Source organism: Ambystoma mexicanum, chromosome 1p (genome assembly GCF_040938575.1).
Source record: "Ambystoma mexicanum isolate Mex_15411 chromosome 1p, UKY_AmexF1_1, whole genome shotgun sequence".
Taxonomy (NCBI): Eukaryota; Metazoa; Chordata; class Amphibia; order Caudata; family Ambystomatidae; genus Ambystoma; species Ambystoma mexicanum.
The window spans coordinates 572,496,559-572,516,553 of NC_090921.1; the positions used below are offsets into that span (position 1 = coordinate 572,496,559).

The 19,995-nt window shown below is 47.5% G+C and overlaps 1 protein-coding gene across 2 annotated transcripts in view; it reads right to left on the minus strand.

The window, feature by feature from the left end:
* Nucleotides 1–19,995, minus strand: part of AP3D1 (adaptor related protein complex 3 subunit delta 1) — a 2,198,421-nt gene that overhangs the window by 1,179,516 nt on the left and 998,910 nt on the right. For both annotated transcript variants that reach the window (XM_069649511.1, XM_069649512.1), the window contains exon 17: nt 6,725–6,866. In XM_069649511.1, the coding sequence (XP_069505612.1) occupies nt 6,725–6,866 (142 nt within the window). The remainder of the gene's footprint in view (nt 1–6,724; nt 6,867–19,995) is intronic.

Sequence of the window (19,995 nt, forward strand, 5' to 3'; positions counted from 1 at the left end):
CTTACTCCTAGTCCACAGTCCCCTTTCCTCCATACTTGTGGGACATCTCTCCATCCTGTGGGACGGGACCGGAGCACTTTGTAAAAAGCATCCACATTTTTTTCAAAAATGTGTCCCTCCTCTCTTTCCTGCGCGGGGCCCGGCATGCGGCCATAACCCTGCCTACCTTGGCTCCGCCCCGCACATCGCCCTTCAGTCCTTTTCTATCGCCGGGTCAAAGACCCATTAGCATTAACAGAGGAACCTTATTAAAGGGGACAGCGGGCGTATGGAGGCAAAGGGACTATGGACTAGGCGTAAGGTAGTCACTACGGTGAGTAACCTGGTAATACTCCTACGTCCCGTCCCCTTCCTCCATACCTGTGGGAGATTCCCAAGCACTCCTTACAGGAACTACGGGTGGATGGAAATACCCCTTACTGAAACAGGTTCTTCAGCACAGCCAGACCAAACTGAGCGTCAGCTCTAGAGCTCATATCGAGACAGTAATGCTTACAAAAAGCAGATGGGGAGGCCCAAGTAGCTGCCCTAGCGATGGACTCCCAGGGAACATATTTCTGAAAAACAACCGCGGCTGCCTTGCCCTGCACCAGGTGTGCATGGATACCTTTAGGAGGTTTCAGCCTTTGGACGGTGAAAGACTCGTGATGCAGGCAGCAATCCACCTGGAAATAGTTGCCTTAGACGCCGGCTATCCCTGAGGGTTACCGAAGGTAATAAAAAGTTGAGAACAATTCCTAAGCTCGGAAGTCCTGTCCAGGTAGAACGTAAGAGCTCTTCGGACATCAAGACAGTGTAGACCTCTTTCAGCCCGAGGCAGGGTTCGGAAAAAAGACCGGAAGGGAGATAGACTGATTCAGATGGAATTCGGTCACTACCTTCGGTAGGAAAGCCGGGTTTGTCCGAAGGACTACCTTGTCCTTGTGAAAGACCAAGAAAGGATGCTCCACCGACAATGCCTGGAGCTCACTCACTCTCCTCGCTGACGTAACGGCGACCAGAAAGGACACTTGCCAAGACAAGTACTTGAGGTCTACCGTAGCCATTGGTTCAAAGGGTTTATGGGACAGCGCCGTCATGACTACATTTAGGTCCCATGGCGGGTGCGGATTACGAACCGGAGGGTAGAGGAGTGTCAAGCCAGCAAAATGCCTCTTCACCACTGGGTTAGTTAGAGAAGAACACAGGTCTGTAGAAAGGTAAGCGGAAACCGCAGAGAGATAAGTCCTGCATGACAGAACATGAACCACTGGATCTGCTAGGGAGGACACGAAGGACAGCACTGTGTCAATCGTGGCCACCCTCGGATCCAACTTCTTCTCCAAACACCAATGACAGAACCTGAGCCATTTACTCCTGTATTGAGATCTGGTCGAGGGTTTCCTGGCTGCCTGGATAATGCGCATGTTATCCGCAGACAAACTCAGATGCTCTAAGGACTTGAACTCAGGCACCATGCCGCCAAGCTGAGCGATTGTGGGGAGGGGTGCCACACCCTTGGTGAACAAGATCGGGAGTTACTGGTAATCTGATCAGCGGATACATCGACAGGTGTTGAAGTTCTGAGAACCAAAACCTGGCCGGCCACCACAGGGCTATCAGTAGAATGGAACAGTTCACAGAGTTCTTCAACTTCCAAATTGCTTGATGAACTAGAGGCAGAGGCGGGAAGGCGTAAGCTCTCATGTGCCATGGAATCTCAAGAGCATCCCCCAGAGAGGAGGCTCCCAGCACCCCTCTGGAGGCATACTGAGGAAGCTTCTTGTTTACTGCCGTAGAAAAGAGGTCCACCTCCGGTGTGCCCGAACGCGAGAAAATCCATGAGAGGACCTCCGCCTTCAACTCCCACTCGTAGCTGACCACTGTCCGCCGACTGAGGGCATCCGCTGTGACATTCAGCTGGCCCGGGATGTGCACTGCAAGCAGCCAGACACCATGAAGCATGGCCCACTCCCAAATCTGGATGGACAGGTCCACGAGGGGGGGGGAGGAGAGACTTTGTTCCCCCTTGCTTGTTTATGTAATACATTGATACCACATTGTCTGTTCTTATGCAGACCACCTTGTTGACAATGAACGGTCTGAATGCCCTGAGCGCTAGGAAGATCGCCAGAAGCTCCAAATTTTGTATGTGCAGGAGCTTGTCCTGAGGCGACCAGAGGTCCAAGACCTGAAGATCTAACTTCGCACCCCACCCGAGGAGGGAGGAGTCCGTTGTGATCGTCACCGTGGGGACCGGGTCCTGAAACCCTGCGCCCCCAGACAGATTGCTGAGAGATGACCACCAATCCAGGTCCACTCTCTCATGGAATCCGGATCCACTGCATGACGCCATGAATTCCGAAGAGCCATCTGGGTCCGTCTCATTTTGAAACGAGCAAGAGGAAGAGCCAATACACATGAGGCCCAGAAGCCTCTGGAACCACCAGGCCGACATGCTCTCCGACTGCGCAAACATCTGACACGTGGCCAACAGATCTGCCATTCTGTCCCTGGTCAGATACACTCTGCAGTCGATCGTGTTCCAACGAAAACCCAGGAAGATCAGGTCCTGTGAGACCGTCATGGAGGATTTTCGCCAGTTCACCGACAGCCCAAGATGGAACAGGAGCTGAAGGAGAGACTGGAAGTTGCCCGCTGCTGCCAGCAGACAAGGGCTGCGTAAGAGCCAGTCGTCCAAATAAGGATACACATGTATACCCTGGAGACGAAGATACGCCACAATCACAGACATCATCTTCGTGAAGACACGCAGCACCGAGCTGAGGCCAAAAGGAAGCACCAGAAACTGGAAGTGCTCCTCTCCCAAAGAGAAGCGGAGATATCTCCTGCGTGGATTCCAAATCAGGATATGCATGTACGCATCCTGAAGATCCACCACACTGAGCCAATCGCCCATCGGAAAGAGCAGTGAATCTGGCCGGGCGTGATCTTGAATTTCTCTTGGGGTAGGAAATGATTGAACTGGGAAAGGTCTAGGATGGTGTGCAGGCCAGCCTGATTGGGTTTGGGCACTGTAAACAGCCGGGAGTAGAAGCCCTCCCCTCGCTCCCCAAGGGGACCGGGTTCCACAGCTCTGAGGTCCAGAAGTTTCTGAACCTCAGCCTTGAGGGAGGGTGAGCCCGACAGCTGAAAAGGAGGGTTGAGGGGTGGGGTAGGAGGTACAAGTAAGCGAAGCCCGCTCGAGCGACTGACAAGACCCATCTGTCTTCTGTGATGGTCTGCCATGCCTCCCAATGAGACGCAATGCGTCCTCCCACCGGGGTCTTGTGCGAGCGCGGAAAACCCTCATTTGGCAGGCTCATCGGGGGCGGTTCCACCTGAACCTGATGAGGAGGCTGAGGAGCGGGAGAAAAACCGCGTACGCTGTTGTCTACGGCGGTTATTCCCCGCAGGAGTATCCACTCTGCGAGATTTGCGGTGGAGAAAGCCCCTAAACCAAGAGGAAGGGCGACTTTGCGACAACGGTCTCTGGGATTTGAAAGGAGCTTTAACCAGAACAGACAATGATTTAGCCGTCAAAGTGTTATCCTTGATTTTGATGAGCTCTACATCAGTAGAAGAATGAAAAAGCTCCTTACCATCGAATGGAAGGTCCAACACCTTGTCTTGCACTTCCTTAGAAAATGTAGTGGCATGCAGCCACGCCTGCCGTGAGGTATCAACCCCAAGCATCAGGCCCCGAGCCGAGGTGTCTACATGATGAGCCGCAGCCTCCAGGACATTCTGGGCCAAGACCCTGGCATCGGAAAGGCCTCCTTTGAAATCTTCCAGCTTCTCGACCGGGATGTGCTCCTCAAACTCCGACAGACCTTTCGACATCCGCATGTTAGCTCCCGCCAATATCAATTCGGCGTTGGCCTGTCTGAGCTGCAAGGCCGAGTTGGCGAAGATTTTCCTCCTGAGTCAGTCGAGGAGCTTGTCCTCCTTTCCCAGAACCTGAGTAGCCATCGTGGAGGAGGATGCTGCAGGCCTGGACTGCAAGGTGGCCGCAGCCACCACTGTGGAGGAGGGAGGCAGACAAGACGACAGAGCCACCTCTTCCGAAGGATGCAGCCTGTACCTCGCGTCAATCTTTTTATTGACAAAAAGTCCCGAGTGTGGCTTTTCCCAGACTCTTCGGACCTCGGCCAGAACGTCCTTCTGCAGGAACAGGCCGGTACGCTCCAAAGGAAACAGGGTGAATGCCCCAGAAAGCAGGCCCTCCTGCGGAGCAGGTGCCTCGGGCACCGGAAAATCTAAGAAACTCATCATGTTCAGTACCCGGTCATGAAAGGCTCTGATAGAGCGGGAAAGGTCCTCGTTGTCCTGATCGTCTTGAGGGTCATCTGACAGGTCAGGATCCTGCTGAGCCGTATCAGGCACTGCCTTGTCCACTGGGGACAATGGAGGCAAAGACGGGAGAGCAGAGGGGGGGTGGCACCACGGGCAAGGGAGGCGCCGGCGGAACCACCGGAGGAACAGGTGGAGCCGGAGGCGCCGGTGGACATGTCTCCTTGAAAAGACCTTCGAAATATTCCCTCATAAGCGCTTGAAATTTACTGAAAAAGGCATCCTCAGGAGATTGTTTCGGGTCCTGAGGAGGCCTCTCATGAGGTGGACAAATCCAGGGACTTAACAGGGAAGGGTGCCACACCGGCCCCTCCATTGACGTATCCACATAAATCAAAGGAGCCGCCCCCGCGGGCAACTAAACATTGTGCGGAAGAGGCATCTGGGCGTTTCAATCATAAACCGGCCGGTAAGGATGCACACAAGGGACCTTAGGTTCACCCAAGAGACCGAGCCCTACACCAGACGCCGATGGCGTAGTTGCAGGGGTAGCACCTAAAATGGCCGCCGTGGTCGTGGCGGGAACGGGTGCCATTTTGTCCTCATCTGAGGGGAACTGCGGCACGTGAGGAAGTGAGGCAGGGGTCCCAGTCGATGGATCAGGGGTCTTAATCTTAGCCTTAACATAAGGAACCTTGGCCGAGCCGGTACTATGAGGCCTGGAATGTTTTTGTGACATACCAACCGCCAACTGAGCCTTCGAAGGAAGGACCTCAGCACTGCCTGTAAAAGAAGAACTTTGCTTCTTTGCCCCCTGAACAGATCTGGTGTCACCACAAGAGCGGGAACGGTGCGCTTTCACCAACAAAGCCTTGACTGGCCTCTGAGAACTGTTGGTAGCTTTAACTTCTGTACGAGGGACCTCGGACCCAGGCCCGGTAAAGGCCTTTCCTGCGTGGGCCTCGAACATCCGTTCGGTAACTACAAGCCCAGCCAAGGCCTCGGGGCGCACCCCAGTTTTGTTTTTGAGGGAAGCCGTCAGAGGCCTCAGAGCGAACTCCGGTACCCGACTCAGTAGAACTGGGTTTACAAACAGCCCCCGAAATGAGGGGCCTCGGAGCGTACTCCGGTGTTCACAGGCCCCTTACGGAGACGGTCGGAGAAAACTCTGGTAGAATGATTAGGCCCAACGGGCACCTCAGGGCGAACCCCGGTAACAGAGCGATCAACACCCCTCCCGGACCGAGAGTAACCCGGGAAGGTATCCCCCGGTCGGGGTGCTCTGAAAAGTAAAGAACTTACCGGGCGTTTTTTCTTCTTGTCGATGAACGCCTGAAAATGCAAAGGAGGAGTTCGTCGAACACCTCCTCCCACCGCTCCAACCGACGTTGAAGTGCCCGGACCGAAAGGGAGTCACAGTAAAAACAGGAGTCCCAACGGTGTTCCGGACCCAAACACTCTAAACAAAGAGGATGGGGATCCACCCTTGCGAAGCGACGGTGACACGATGAGCAATCTGGAAAGTCTCATTTGGAAGACAGACTAGTAAACGAACGCTAGCGAGAGCCAGAGAGGAAAAAAGGGAAGAAAATCTTCGAGGATGCAAGTGCGTCCGGCCCCGATCGAGCAGAGAAAAGGACTGATGGGCGAAGCGTGGCGCGGAGCCCAGGTGGGCGGGGGGTTACGGCCACGTGCCGGGCCTCGCGCAGGAAAGTGAGGCACACATTTTTGAAAAAAATGTGGATGCTTTTTACAAAGTGCTCCGGTCCCGTCCCACAGGACGGAGAGATGTCCCACAAGTATGGAGGAAAGGGGACGGGACGTAAGATAGTCCGAGGACCTAACAGTTTTAACCAATATGGAGGCTGTCATTCTGGGATAACAAAGAGGCCACATGGTCAGAACAGACATTTTAGGGTTAGCTCGTGGTGACGCTGATCAAAGGAAACCCTGAAACATGGCTGAGAATAGGATTAAAAAAAAAAACTGTACTCCAATGACCAGCTAAAATGGCTTGTAACACTGCCGAATCCAAAACTAAAGTATAGCTGCCAACAACCTACTCCCTAAAACCTGTGTAGGTTGATAAAATACGATAGGGATTAAAACGGGGACCTGGGGCTTGGACTGGATACCTTAAGGGTAAAAATACCATATCCATCAAGTAGGTACCATATCCTTAAGAATCACATACCTTAAGAAAAGGTATAAAGGATCATCATTGCAGGGCGACTTCCCTTGGCCACCAAAAAGAAGTCAATTAACCAAAAAAACGACAACAGGAAAAGCAAAATGTTACAGGCCCCAAAAACTGGCCCTAGAAACCCCAAAATAAGAATTCTGTCTTAACCGTAGGGAAACATGACTAAGCATGGAAAACTTTGCATATGGCCATACAATGCATAAGGCTGCATTAGCATAACTATCAGTGTTAAGGTTGGTTCAAACCTACCTTGGCCAGCTCCTCCTCACCCATTTCTGGGCGATTATGTTTCACATGTCTGTGTTCTTCTTCATGGAATATAGTTTTGGGCTTTTCATCTTCTGACTCACTATCAGATGGAGGCTCATTAATCCATGCATCTAGGTCCAGGCTAAGAAAACAAAACACCTTCAATGATTACACAAATTGCATATAGACGAAACTCACATAAGACTGTTCTTAATATAAATATAAAAGTTACGGAAAAAACTTTGGTCTTGATATTTTGTAGTGTTTTAATGGCCCCATTACCACCATAGCGGTATCATAGTAAAGCAACACATTCTGAAGCAGAGGGCTAAACCTATTCATGTGTGCATAAAATGAAGAACAGGAAATCTGCATATTTTAATTCAAAGGATTCAAGTATGTTGCAATGGTTCACAATACCAACCACAAACCAGTTAAAAAGGCAATTTACAGAAAATAATATCAAACTACTTGCGAAATGAATGAGCAATTACTAAAATAGCACAGATTAATTAAATTGTTTGTTCAGGAATGTGAATTTGATATTGCAAAGTTACAACTTTAAACAAATTCAGTGACACTGAATAACACACTGATTTTATGAGTCGACAGCATAGATTACCTACCACTCTTCAGAATAATCTCTCATTTGAATTCCAATAAAGAGGGTGTACAGAGCGTGAAGAGTACAGAAAAACAAAGGCAAACAGTCTCTGCAGTTCCACTTACTCTCATTGCACCGTATCCAGATCCCATCAGAGAAGTCTTTTGTCTGTGTCTGTTGAAGGGGAGGACTTTGAAACCCCTTTCCGGCCGCGGAACAGCCGCAGAGCCGTGGCAGAGGCAAGCAGTCTCTGCAGTCTATGGCCGTGACGGCAAAGGGTAAACCCCCGGCAGGAGAGAAAACAAAGGGAGAAACCTGAGAAGTTCCAGACTGCGTCATCCGGGCCCTCCTTGGAACATTGCCGTTCCACCAGAGGGAGTTGAGTTGCCCGATCTTCAGAGACTCGCGCCCAATACACGGCAAAAACATCGCCTGCTAATGTCTCCTGCATGAGTCACGAGCGCTATAAAGCCTCATACAGCAAGATCTATTAAGTTTCCACCAATTGAGTCGGCTAAAATGAATCCTCTGAAAAACACAATCAAAGACAATGTGGCGCCTGATTCCATTGAAGCCACTCAAACCTTGCCCCTGCAACTCCCACCCCCGGCATAACAAAGGGAAGAGATGAGGTCTCTTCCTTAGGTCCAAAGCCATTCCCTACAGGCTCGCCCCACCCCCTCCAATCCGGAGATGACTTCAGGGCTAAATCTGTCATCTTTGTGCCCTCCACCACCAGTGAAGCACCCGGATCTGCACCCCCGACTGAATCTGTAGAGGTTAACAACGCTCCCGTGGATCAGCGGGCAGCGATAGCCAATGGGGCAATGAATAAGGGTGAAAAAGTGATAATTATGATCCACACTAACGGGGGAGAGGAAGACTTGAGGACCCCTCCGGCAGTAGAGGAGCTTTGGCCCTCTCCCGGCCTCAATCACATACTGGATGAGTTGCCCAGCCCGAAGGTGGGTGGGTGGGGGTCGGGGAGTATTGTGCTGACCCATACCCGTCTCGGGGAGACTGCCGGACCTCAAGTTCGCTGAGGCAGCAACACGTGGAACTCCAGAACCAGGGTTCTGGTTCCCCAGAGAAGCTGAATATCTCTAACGATACTCCTACCATCGACCCTCCCATCTCTGACGACCCTGGGGAGAAAGGTGCCTCGGACCGAGTTCATGCATCAAGAAAACTGTGCAGTACTCAAAAATGCTCTCTCGAAGAACTGCGCGGCCAAAGGTGCCTTACAAAAGAGGGGCAGTGGGAGGAAAAAGACTACTGGTCCCCAACTCCTCAGTGTCTATGAACACACTTAAGGAATTCTTTGGCAAAAAAAACACGCCGTTAAGGAGAAAGCCATCGGGACCTTTCAGATGCTGAACTGTTGGCCATTGTGGAAGATACTGCCACACACCTTTCCAACCTAAATTTACCTCTTAAGACCTCTTTACCACCCGAGGGAAAACCACCAAGAAGGCTCAAACAAGATCAATGCCAGGGCCTGTGAAATGGCATTACGGAAAGCCTCAACCAGTGCTGGGAGATATCGATGGACAGGGGGGGGGGGGGGGGGGGGGAGAAGGGGAAAATAGTACCAAGAAGCCTACAGCCCGCCTAAGTAGGGGCTCATCTGCGAGGCTCAACATAGCCACAAAGTTGCTCATCAGGAAGAGAGTATTGAGGAGATAGCTCTGTCCAATCTTGAAAAGCAGAATAAAGGAATCCTTCCCATCAGTGACCTTAGGGGATCTTTTTTGCCTCCGGCAGCCCTTGAGAGCGCCCCACTCTCCCTTCCTAAATTGGATAATCCTCCTCTTGTACGGGCCACCCACTCCCTCTGTGAATCGCCAAACACTGTGGGTGGCAACTTAAAGAACAAAAGCACCGGACATGATCAAAGTTTAAGATCTCGTTTTCCTATCAGACGCCTTAGTTAAATCACTTCAAGGCCTTTGAATGACACACCCAGTAAGAAATTGGACCCAATGACCATTGTGTCCACAGTTACCATTGCTCTGGCACCATTTGGGAAGTTATATCAAGCAATCAATGACACTCTCAGAGATCAAAACACCTTGATTGCATTTATGCATACCAAACTTAACTCCCTGGAAGGCTTTGTGTCTGCTTCGCGACAGTGCCGGCACTTGGGCCAAGGAAATACTGGAGACGAAATACCTGCCCAGCCTGAAAGGGGGCTGGCTTGCTGTCAGCCCATTTCGAAAGTGACCTCTCTAACCTCACAAGGAACCCAAACAATTGAGCCTTACCCAATGAGGAAAGACAATGTCCTAGATAGTTCTGGGAAAACTCACCCCAGGTTTGGGGGTGGGGGGGGTTCTGTCTTTCAATCCCCTCGTGTGGCAAATCCAACTGTAAATGCTACTCTACAGACTCAGTTGAAAGTAATGGACAGGCAAAATTTGCTGCCTCCGCTGACTAACACCTCTAAGAATAATGGTTCAGTGGCCTTTAACCTTCTGGAGAGTTTATCAATACAACCAGCTTTGAAAGCTATTAACTTCACATCAGTCAAGATCCCATCAACCTTTCAAATCTTCCAGCATAAAGGAAACAGTGCCAAGAATAAAGAAGGACTTGAAAGCCAGAATCCCTGCTCCCCGGGTTGTAGCGACTTTGGTCCCCCTAAATCGGGATAATACAGGAGAATTGCGAGATGAAGAAAAAGAGAACTCTCCAGTTCAAAACAGAAGAGTGTTAAAATTGAAGCCCGCTGATCAGTGTATGGATGGCACTGGAACCCCAGAGGGGTTGCGAGCCGCTTCCTTTAGCTCGGTGGACTTAATGAATCTGAGCATTTATACCGTGGAAGAATTGGAATTGGAAATTCCGTCCATTAGTCAGCAAAAAAAGAAAAAAAAACAGAAACCAGGGAAAATAGAGCAACGGAAGAACCCAAAACAAAAGCTCTGCTTTTAGATTCTCCATCCACAACGCCTGTGGCTCAGAACAAGACAAAAGCACACCAGAAAAGAGAAAGTTCTAACGGTGGACATTCGTCTAGAAAGGAGGTATACAACAACACGAATAGTGATGCCTCAAGATCTTCGACAACATAGCGAAGGCAAACCCAATTCGGTTGAACCTCAAGTTTACCAAGGAACCTGCCATACTGCTTCAAAAAAAGTGCAGGAACACCATGAGAGGACCAAGGATCATGGGTCTTCTCCAGGCGATACAAAAGTCCACTACAAATCTAGGGTCCATGAGCCCAGGGGGAACAAACTCAGAAATTCCTTTGGGAAAAGAGCCCAGAACTACCCTACTTTGCATATTCGAAATGAAAGTTCCACAAGATCTTTCAAACTCCAAAGGACCAATGAAGAGCATGATAACTGGACACTGAATCGTAGGGCATTAGCCAAACTTTTCAACGAGGTCCACTCCCTTCAAATTGATGTTACGAAAGACATCAATATCCTCAAGCCAAACCCCAATGGAAGAAAGGACAGTTCCTACCTTCATATAGATTCAAATCATATTCAACAAAAAATATGAAGGGCAAGGGAAAAATTGTCCAACATGTGATTTGATTTGCCCTATATAGCAGCAAATAACGCTCTAAAATTACATCGTGGGAAGACGCCTCAACCTCCGAAACTCTTCTCGTTCAAGGGACACGACAGCAACCGTCGAAGGACTGATTACATGAGAAGAACGCTGCATGAACCCAGATGGGTTTTGGATCCCAAATCAGCTTCGGCATTCAGGATCCTGCGCTTTATCACACAAGCAGTACCCAATAGGAAGCCAATGGGAAACCTAGTACTGAAAGGTTTCAGACGCATGCCCAGAACCCCACAGGCCCATCTGCCCGCAAGATCTTTCAATTAGTGGAACAATCGTGTGATGTGAATGAATCCCTAAGTAAACATCTAAATGAATGAAGGCCAGCCCTCTATAATGATCAAAAGGGGGGGCAGCATAGCATTTGCCAAGACCCAACTAAGAAGGAAATAGCCACCACAAGAAGTGACTTTACATTTTTCCAACAATGTCAAGCAAGTACCGGATCCACCAAAAGGCTTTTTGAAGTTGGGCTCCTGGAAGACTAGGGGCTTCCAACACCTGACCATTAAGTCAGACATACATTTCTTAAATTTCAATGCCCTGTGCCTACAAGAAACTTGGCTTGTCTAAAAACTCGTTTTGGATGGCTTTCAATTGGCCCACTCACCAGCCCATAAAGGAGACAAGGGCAGACCAAGATCAGGACTTCTAACTGCTATTCGATCGGGCAGTGGCCTTCACTTGAAAAAGTGCTCAAAGCGACGGAATTCATCTTGGCCACAATCATCGAATGGGCCGCAACCTCAAACCCTATTGAAACTAACCAACAGGCTGAGATCTTGCTGATCAATACATACTGGAACCCGAAACGGGTGACCAACGAATATTTAATTATCCAAACAGAAAATGTAATAGACAAATTCTTGATAATGAGCAAGTCCAGCCATGTTTTCTTTGTGGGAGATTTGAACATCGATCTAACCCACCGGCTGCACTCTCCAAGGCAGAGCCCGCCTATGGGACTAACTTAATAAAAGCTTGATATATACATAACCTCCAACAGAGGGCAGGGCTAACCGATGAATATATTCCTACCTGGGAGAGAGAGAACCAAACAGCAACGATTGACTACATCCAGGTATCACGCAGACTATTGACTTTAAAGGAATCTTTCAAGGTGACCAGGACAAAACACAGCGATCTTAACATCTTGATTTTCGCCTGGTCTTCACGAAGGCTCAAGGTTTGCTACACCAATCCTAACCTGGAACTCAATCTGAGCGGCACAAGGCTGAGATTGCCAGAGGCAGCAATCATTAAGCTTACCCAGATGTATGTGGAAGAAAAGACCAGGGAATCCCTCGGCGCAATAAACTCAGCTGACTATGCAACAGTCCTATCAGTTTTCAAACCTAGAAAAGGAAAGAAGGCGGTACAACCTAAATTATTCCAACACAGAGTCAATGAACAACTGGTAGTCCGAAGATAGTGGGTGAGAAAATTGAAACGTGATGCAGCCAAATCTAACTCCATACTAAAAAAGGAAGAGGCGGTCACGGCAGCCAGAAATTATAAATCCTGGCTGAGGTCATCTAAATTTCTTCGCCACCAAGACGACGCAGAAACAATGCTTCGCACCATTTGTGGAAACAATGCCGACTTTTGAACGCTAATAGAGTGTGACGCAAAATGCATGAATCAAGCACTACAAAATTCAATAGGTGAACAAAGATGGAAATCCTACTTTAAGAAACTCTACAGCGCCGTGGAGAACTTGAATAGACCTCAACCAGTTAGCCCAGGGGTAGTTTGGTCGATCCCGACGGACATGGACACGATCCAATGGAAAATAAAACAACTCAATAGATCCACGGCGGCGGGCCCAGATGGCATTACAAATTTTGACCTAAAAAAACATGAAACTTTGGTCAGACTTTATAAAAGAGGTGTTTTTACGATCTGCATTCAGTTATCTGCTATTCACCTTCCTGGAAAAAGGCGATTGTGGTGCCGATCTTTAAAAAGGGCTCAAAAGACAATCCTTCGCATTACCGCCCAATTGCCTTATTGGATTCCATAGGAAAACTCTTCGGTGCTTTGATTCTGGATAATCTTCAGTCCTGGATAACCCACTCTAGGCTGGGTTTGTGAAAAATATTGGGATGGCAGTGAACATTCCGGCTGTGAGCATATTTAAAGCGAAAGTTCTAGAGGGCTGGCCAAAAACCTATATGGCATTTATCGACCTGGTCCAGGCCTTTGACCGGGTAGACAGAAATATACTGTGGGATAAACTAAACCAACATGCCTGCCCCTCAGAGATCTTGGACCCTATAAAGGCTCTCTACTCTGATACCTCGATGTGCGTTCGCCTGAACAACAAAGGCCTGCTATCCTCATAGATCAAGACAGGAAGAGGGGTCAAACGAGGCTGTCCGCTGGCCCCCGCATTATATAATGCCTACATGGCGGACTACAATGACTGCTATAATAGAGTACGTTCATTCCCTCCGACACAAGGCGAGAATAAAATATCAAGACTGCTATACGCAGACAACATTCTCATGCACCTTACCCCAACAGGCCTAGAGGCAGATTAACAATTTACACACGTACCTCAAAGATAACCATCTTCAGATGAATCTAAAAAAAATGAAAATGACGACATTTGGGAAAAGTTCCAGAAACGTGGAGAAATTCGCATGGTCAGTGGGCAACAAACAACTAGAAATTATGAACAACGTTAAATACCTGGGCATCATTCTGAACAAAAGCACTAAAGTACCACCAATGCAGGAAAGTATTACGGCAAAAGCCCGTCTTTTAATTTCACAGACTCGAGCAGGGGCAAACAAGTTTGGGTGCTTCACAATGTCCCCAATGTTGATCTTTTATAAGACAAAAGTCATCCCCAGTTTAACCTGCTGGGCAGAAGTGCTACCTTACTTACCGGCAAACTTCTGGCTGAGGTTAGAAGGGCTGTATTGGAGAAAGGTTCATAACCTCCCACAATCCCTTCCATTCGCATTGATAAGGAGGGCGCTCTCACTACAATCCTTTGGCTCAATAGAGGCACAAAATGAAACTATGCTCTATCGTAAAACCCCGCTTCCTTCGTCCCCATTGATTTTGAAGGAAATACATCAGGAAATCCAAGCAGGGTCTTGCAAAATGCTTCAGGAATGGGCATTAAGGATCCAAACGCTCCTAAATTGGGTGGGTAGTTCTAGAGAGGAACTTATCCCCAACCCAGCAAAGGTAAAAACGCATCCTGGAGAGGGATTGGATACGTTAGAAAAAGCTTCTGCCACAAAACTGACGCAAGATCTGACCCCTATCTTGATTAAAGTGAATTACCCTAAACCTTACCTGCCAAAATGCCCAGACAAGAAACTCCGAGAATTTTCTGATTATCCGCTTAAACATCCTTCACACGAGGGAAATTCTGGCAAGATGGAATCAATCTGAAGAAAAATCATGCTGGTTTTGCCAGCTGCCTGAGAGGGAAGAAACAATCAAACACCTTTTGCTAAATTGCTCTGGGGTGATAGCTCCCCGCTCACTACATTTAGGACACCTGTTTAGAAACTTGCACTACTAGGATGAAGAAGAATGGTGGTGCAGGCTCATGATTGGGGAAAAGACGTTGTGGATCATTGCGGTGGTGGGATTCTTTCGAAATACTGGCCTACTCAACTGAGGCTCACGGCGCATAGCAATACAGCCATTTTATGCCTGTTTGAGTCAGTCGAAAAGTCTGGCATCAAGAGAACTCGACAGGAAACCTTAAATGTACAATTTCACTTGGGAAACCAGTCTTGTAAAAATTGTTTTATACAATGAAACCAAGTTTTAAAAAAAGTACAGAAAAACAATGTCATCTGAAAGATTTCTAGAATCTCAGTTGTAGCCATCCCCATAATGACAGCAAAATGTAAAGCAGCCTTGAAGAGTGACCAGAAGTTTAACAAGCATTGGCAAGGCCAACAGTTTTGAGTTTTGTGACTGGATGGGAAAGGCATTTACCAGGCACTGCCATAGTGGTATTAGCTGGCCATCGACGGTAGCAGGTGTAGAATGGTGGGCATGCAATGGCAGTGCCTGGCAAATGCTCAATGCTTATACACAAGTCAAAACTGTTGGCTTTGCCAATGCTTATTTTCAGTGGGACTTCAGTGAAGGATATACATAGTACTTATAAAAATTAGTGGCTAAAGGAAGACCTGATTAAGACATTTCTATTACACTAGTGGTGCATTTACAGCTCCAATTAAGTCATTAACTCACAGAAGACTGCTTGACAATACACTGGAAGGCACTTTGTAGCACCAAGTATGATAAGGCTTGATAAAGCTAGCTCAAAGATCACAGGAGGGTGTGTTTTGGTTGGGGAGCGGGGCAGCAGAAAATGGTGTGAATTGCCATAGTGTTTAGCCTGGCATTGGGCAATCAATGGGTCAGTAAATAACCAAATTAATCGTGCAAGCTTTGTGTCCCTTCTCATATGCCATTTCTCCTAGCTGTACTCCAATACAATAGTTTCAGATTAAGAGAGCCAGAAAAAAGAGACTAGCCTAGAGAAAAATGTTTATGTATCCCTGACTTTCATGCATACAGCTCAGCCTTAACCGGTTTTTCACGTAAAAAGATTCTGACATAGTAATGGGTCAGAAGATATTGGCAAAACAGTGGTGGGGGCTGTGCAACCACCTAATCTACCTGTAGAACAGTGTGCCACCTAAAAGGAAAGACCAGATTCTCCAATGGTAGCAGTAGCAGATCAGTCAGGCTTATTTCAGGAGGGAGGAAGGCTAGTGGTGAGGTTACAGTTGATGACATTTATACACTTATTACAAGATCACCGATATACCTTTAAGATGAAAATAAGTACTTGGGTAAAAACACAAAACGGCGCATAGTATAGCTATAAAAACAGAATAGGTGAGATAAGACCTAACCCCCACCCTTGTCCCTAAAATGCAATCCATATACTCTGTTGAAGACACTAGACATACAGACCTTCAGAGTTGGGAAGAGAAGGGACCCTAGACAATATAAAGATATACTGATACCATGATAGTCAGGACCAAAGATGCCACAAAGTCATCAATCACAGATTTGTTCCAACACTAAAGTACATAATCAATATACATAAAGCAAATGCATACAACAGGTCGTATAGCTTCTAGGGCTATGAAACGGGGTATGCAATGTCCAGCCCAGCCATGAGGGCTACTAATTTTTAGGGTATACTTTAGGCTTACAAAGGCATATTAAACTCAAAAGAAGGACACATAACTAGCAATAAAGTATACATTGTAAGTCCATAGTGTAATACAAAGGTTTAAAAAAAGTCTAAAAAAAATAAATATTGTTGGCTGAAAAATCCAAGGACCCTAGGTTGAACCAGAAAAAAGGTCTGTTTATACCTTTCAATGTCATTTGCGGACATCCCTTACTGTTGAGGTGCTACATAGGAAACAATAAGACAGCATCTGTAGACATATCTGCAGCTACAGTGAAAAGCCATGCAAGTCTCAGCTCTCCCCTACAAGTGTGGATTCAGCAGTACTGCCCGGCTAGACGAGATGAGATCCTCAACAAGAGCTCCAGAGGCAGGTCTCAAGATCAGCAGCCCCATGAGAAGATGCAGCACAGCAGGATATGCTCCAATTGAAATAAATGGGGAATTGCAGGTTGAAACCAGTCTGCAAAAAGTATCTACCACTAGGTCCCATAAGGGTAAGTATGGTGAACAATCCACCAGTCCCGGACCGAGACCTAGATAAATCATAGTCGCTTCCGAAAATATGGTTCAAATAAATCCAGTACAAAAAAGTCTTTTCTAGGTGCAATTTACAGGATGCAACTTCCCAGGGACATATAACCTAGACCAACAACGACCCAGATGGCAGCTCGATCAGGAGTAGGGCCAATCTGTCGTGAGTGAATCCAGAAGTGAGAATGAATCTAGTAGTACGTAGGAACATGACCAAGCAGATTACGGTGGATTGAAGGGCAGACAGCAGAATGTGGTCCCATGACAAAGACATGTGGAGGTGACCAAGCAAGGCCCATACGAATGATGGAAGCAGGGTGGTGGCAGTTGCTTACCCCAAGATGCACTAGCAAGGTGGTAAAACATCTCAGACTATTCCAGTATGGATTTCCCAAGCCTATTCGAATTTGTAGGACTGGGGGGAAACGAGAAGCCCATGGAGGCCTCCCCACCACCCCAGTAGCCACAAATCCAAACTGGAGAGTGACCTTTAACCAGTATTCAACCAGTGTGGCCAAACCTGGTCCTGAAAATGCTGCAACGGTAAACTGTTGGCAGACCAATTTAAGAACAAGGGAACGGTTGTGTATGTTGCATTCCTGCATCTTGCCCAGGCTTTCGATTGTGTGAACAGGGGCAGGCTTTGGGGAAGATGCAACAAAAGAAATGCCCTAACCACCTTCTGCATATTTGAATTGCAACGCACAGAGAGACCCGCGTCCGCATTAGGCTGGATCAACAAGGCGATTTCAGCAGTTGGATGAAGAATAGACGCGGGTTGCGACAATGATGCGTTTTAGCACTACGTTTAACTTTAACATTCACAACAATGGTTTAGCTTTTAATAAAGTCTGCACTAATCCCCCCGCAACTGGGTCTGTTCCATGTGCAGTATCCGTCATATGTGGATGATTTAGTAATTTGTGATCTTACAGCCATTGGCCTGCCTGAGGGTTTGGATGCAGTGCAACATTTTTTAACAAACTTGGATTTAACCATGAATGTGCAAAAAACAAACATGGTGGTAATGAAAGCGAATCATTCACGTATAAAAGGTTGTTCTTTTAATTTTAAATTTGAGCAAGGTTATGGTGGAGAGCGTGATAAACTATAGATATTTGGGAATCACGGCCCAGGAAACTGTTGATAAACAGGAGCTATTGTTGGGTAAGAACTGGCTCAAGCTGCTTCGGCCCAATTAAGACTGCTGGACAATCATTTTGGGAGATTTCTCAATACTTCCTCTATTGCAGTATCATCACAGGAAAATTCTTCTGAGGTTAACATACGGCGGCCCAAACTCACAGATGTGAGCTGGATTGGGCTAAGATCGAGGCATCTATATGGAGAAGAACACTTGCCGTTCCCCAAAGAGGATCGACAAGCCTGATCCGCCACAAATTGGGACTGATCCTATTCGAGCCTGTATAAATTGGCAGTTATTACAGTTCTATGCAAAAATGTTATTGCCACCGAAGCAGTTGCTTTTTTTCCCCCCTGCATTCGCAACCAGAACAGGACACTTGCAAGGTAATGTATTGCTGGGTTAACAATTGTGTAAATATTCTGGATGATATATGTGAGCTGTAGTGGAGTTACACAAAGGTTCACAGTTACAGGTATTCAAATAAACTCTTACACCCAAGGTTTCTTGCATAAACAATTATGAATTTATTTATCAGTCAGTTATAAACCCATCTTTAGAAGGGAGCAATATAATATTAACACACAAATACACTTCAATACTGTACACTCTGAGTTTCTGAATCAGACAAGACCCTTTTGGGATGGCCCACAGACACAACATACACCCACAGGTGACTTCAATAACAAGGGTGCTGGGGACATTAATAGCTAACTGTTGGCATTCAGAACACTCTTAGAAGTTGGTAAAAGGCAAAGGTTATTAGAACACAAGAGATCACCAATATTTTTAAGCAGGGCAAATACTTTCAAATCCTCTTAGAAGAGTCATATAATTCAATAGGCTAAGCCAAAGTCAATAGCCAAAAGTCTTTGTATAAGATGCAGCACTTCAGGTAAGTAAATGGAAAAGTCTTTGATAAAAAGAAGAATCAAATTTAGGCCCACAAGCTGATTAGACTTGTGAGTTGCAGAAGTTACAAGCACTTCCACGGTAAGAGGTAAGTTCTCTTAGACTTGTTTTACAGTACCTTGGTATAGAAGAAAAGATGCAGCTGATGACTTCTTTTACTGTGCAGCTCTGCAGATTACACTGCTCCTGGGCCTCAGTCATGGGTACAAGAGGGAGGACGTTGGGGGACTCCTGCAGTGCACTGGGATTGTCAAAACTTGCAACCGGCAAACTTCACTTTCAGTGGCTGTTTCACGTTTCAGCTTCTTGCAAATAACGCAGTTCCTGGCTGTCAAGGTGGACTTTCTTTGCTTCTGGGGTTCACACTCTGTTGAGGGGGCTGGCTCAGGCTTGGTCAGTCCTGCTTTGTGGAGTCCAGAGGATCTTCCAAAAGCATTAGGCCATCTTAAAAGCAACGCACACAATCTGGTGTTCCTCTCCCTGGCTAGTCGGTTTCCAGCAGCAACTCTGAGGAAATTCAACCAGCTCCAAGATGGATGTCCCGGTGGCTTACTTGATTGGTCCCACCAACTCAAAGGGAGAAGTCGTCCTTGCAGGGACTGCTTTGTCGATACGAAGTTAGCACTGCAGCAGGGCTTCACCGGGCAAACCAACGGTCCAGGAGTTGCAGCAGGCGTTCTCTTCAAGCTCTTCTTCGGTTCCTTTGTCCAGTGGTCGGCTCTGCCTTCCAAGCCAAAAGACCTGCCTTTTATTCAGTTTGCTCCCATTCATTCCAGCCTAGCTGTCACTCACCCAGCAGGGTGGCTGTCTTTGCCAGACATTCAGCCAGTCAATCACGACAGAGTGCATTTGGGTCTCCTAGGAGACTAAGCACAGGGAGTTTCGGACCGCCCTCACTTCCTGCCTACCCTAGACACTCTGGAGCCAGAGGCGGGTCTCACTCAGAAACCCTGCCAAAGGCGAAATTAACAAAGAGACCAAAACTGGTTTGGCGCGCAGAGAACTCTAGAAGGACCATTCCACAAATAAATGGTGAAAAAAGAAGACCGGGGCCATTTTACCAAAGATGGCTCTGCGCCATTTTGAAAAAGATGGCCCCCGCGGTTGCTTTACCGGAGCCGCGGACGGTCGCGGTAAACGCAAAACATTGTAGTTCAAAACGAAACCACTGCCACCAGCCATTCAGTGAGGAAAGGGTGACAGAAAATATGTTACATAAGAAGCTAGACAAAGGGGATACTAGGGAACCCTCCAGCACTCTATTGTAAGATAGTGTGTGCTGGCTCTAGAAAGTTACAATGCTA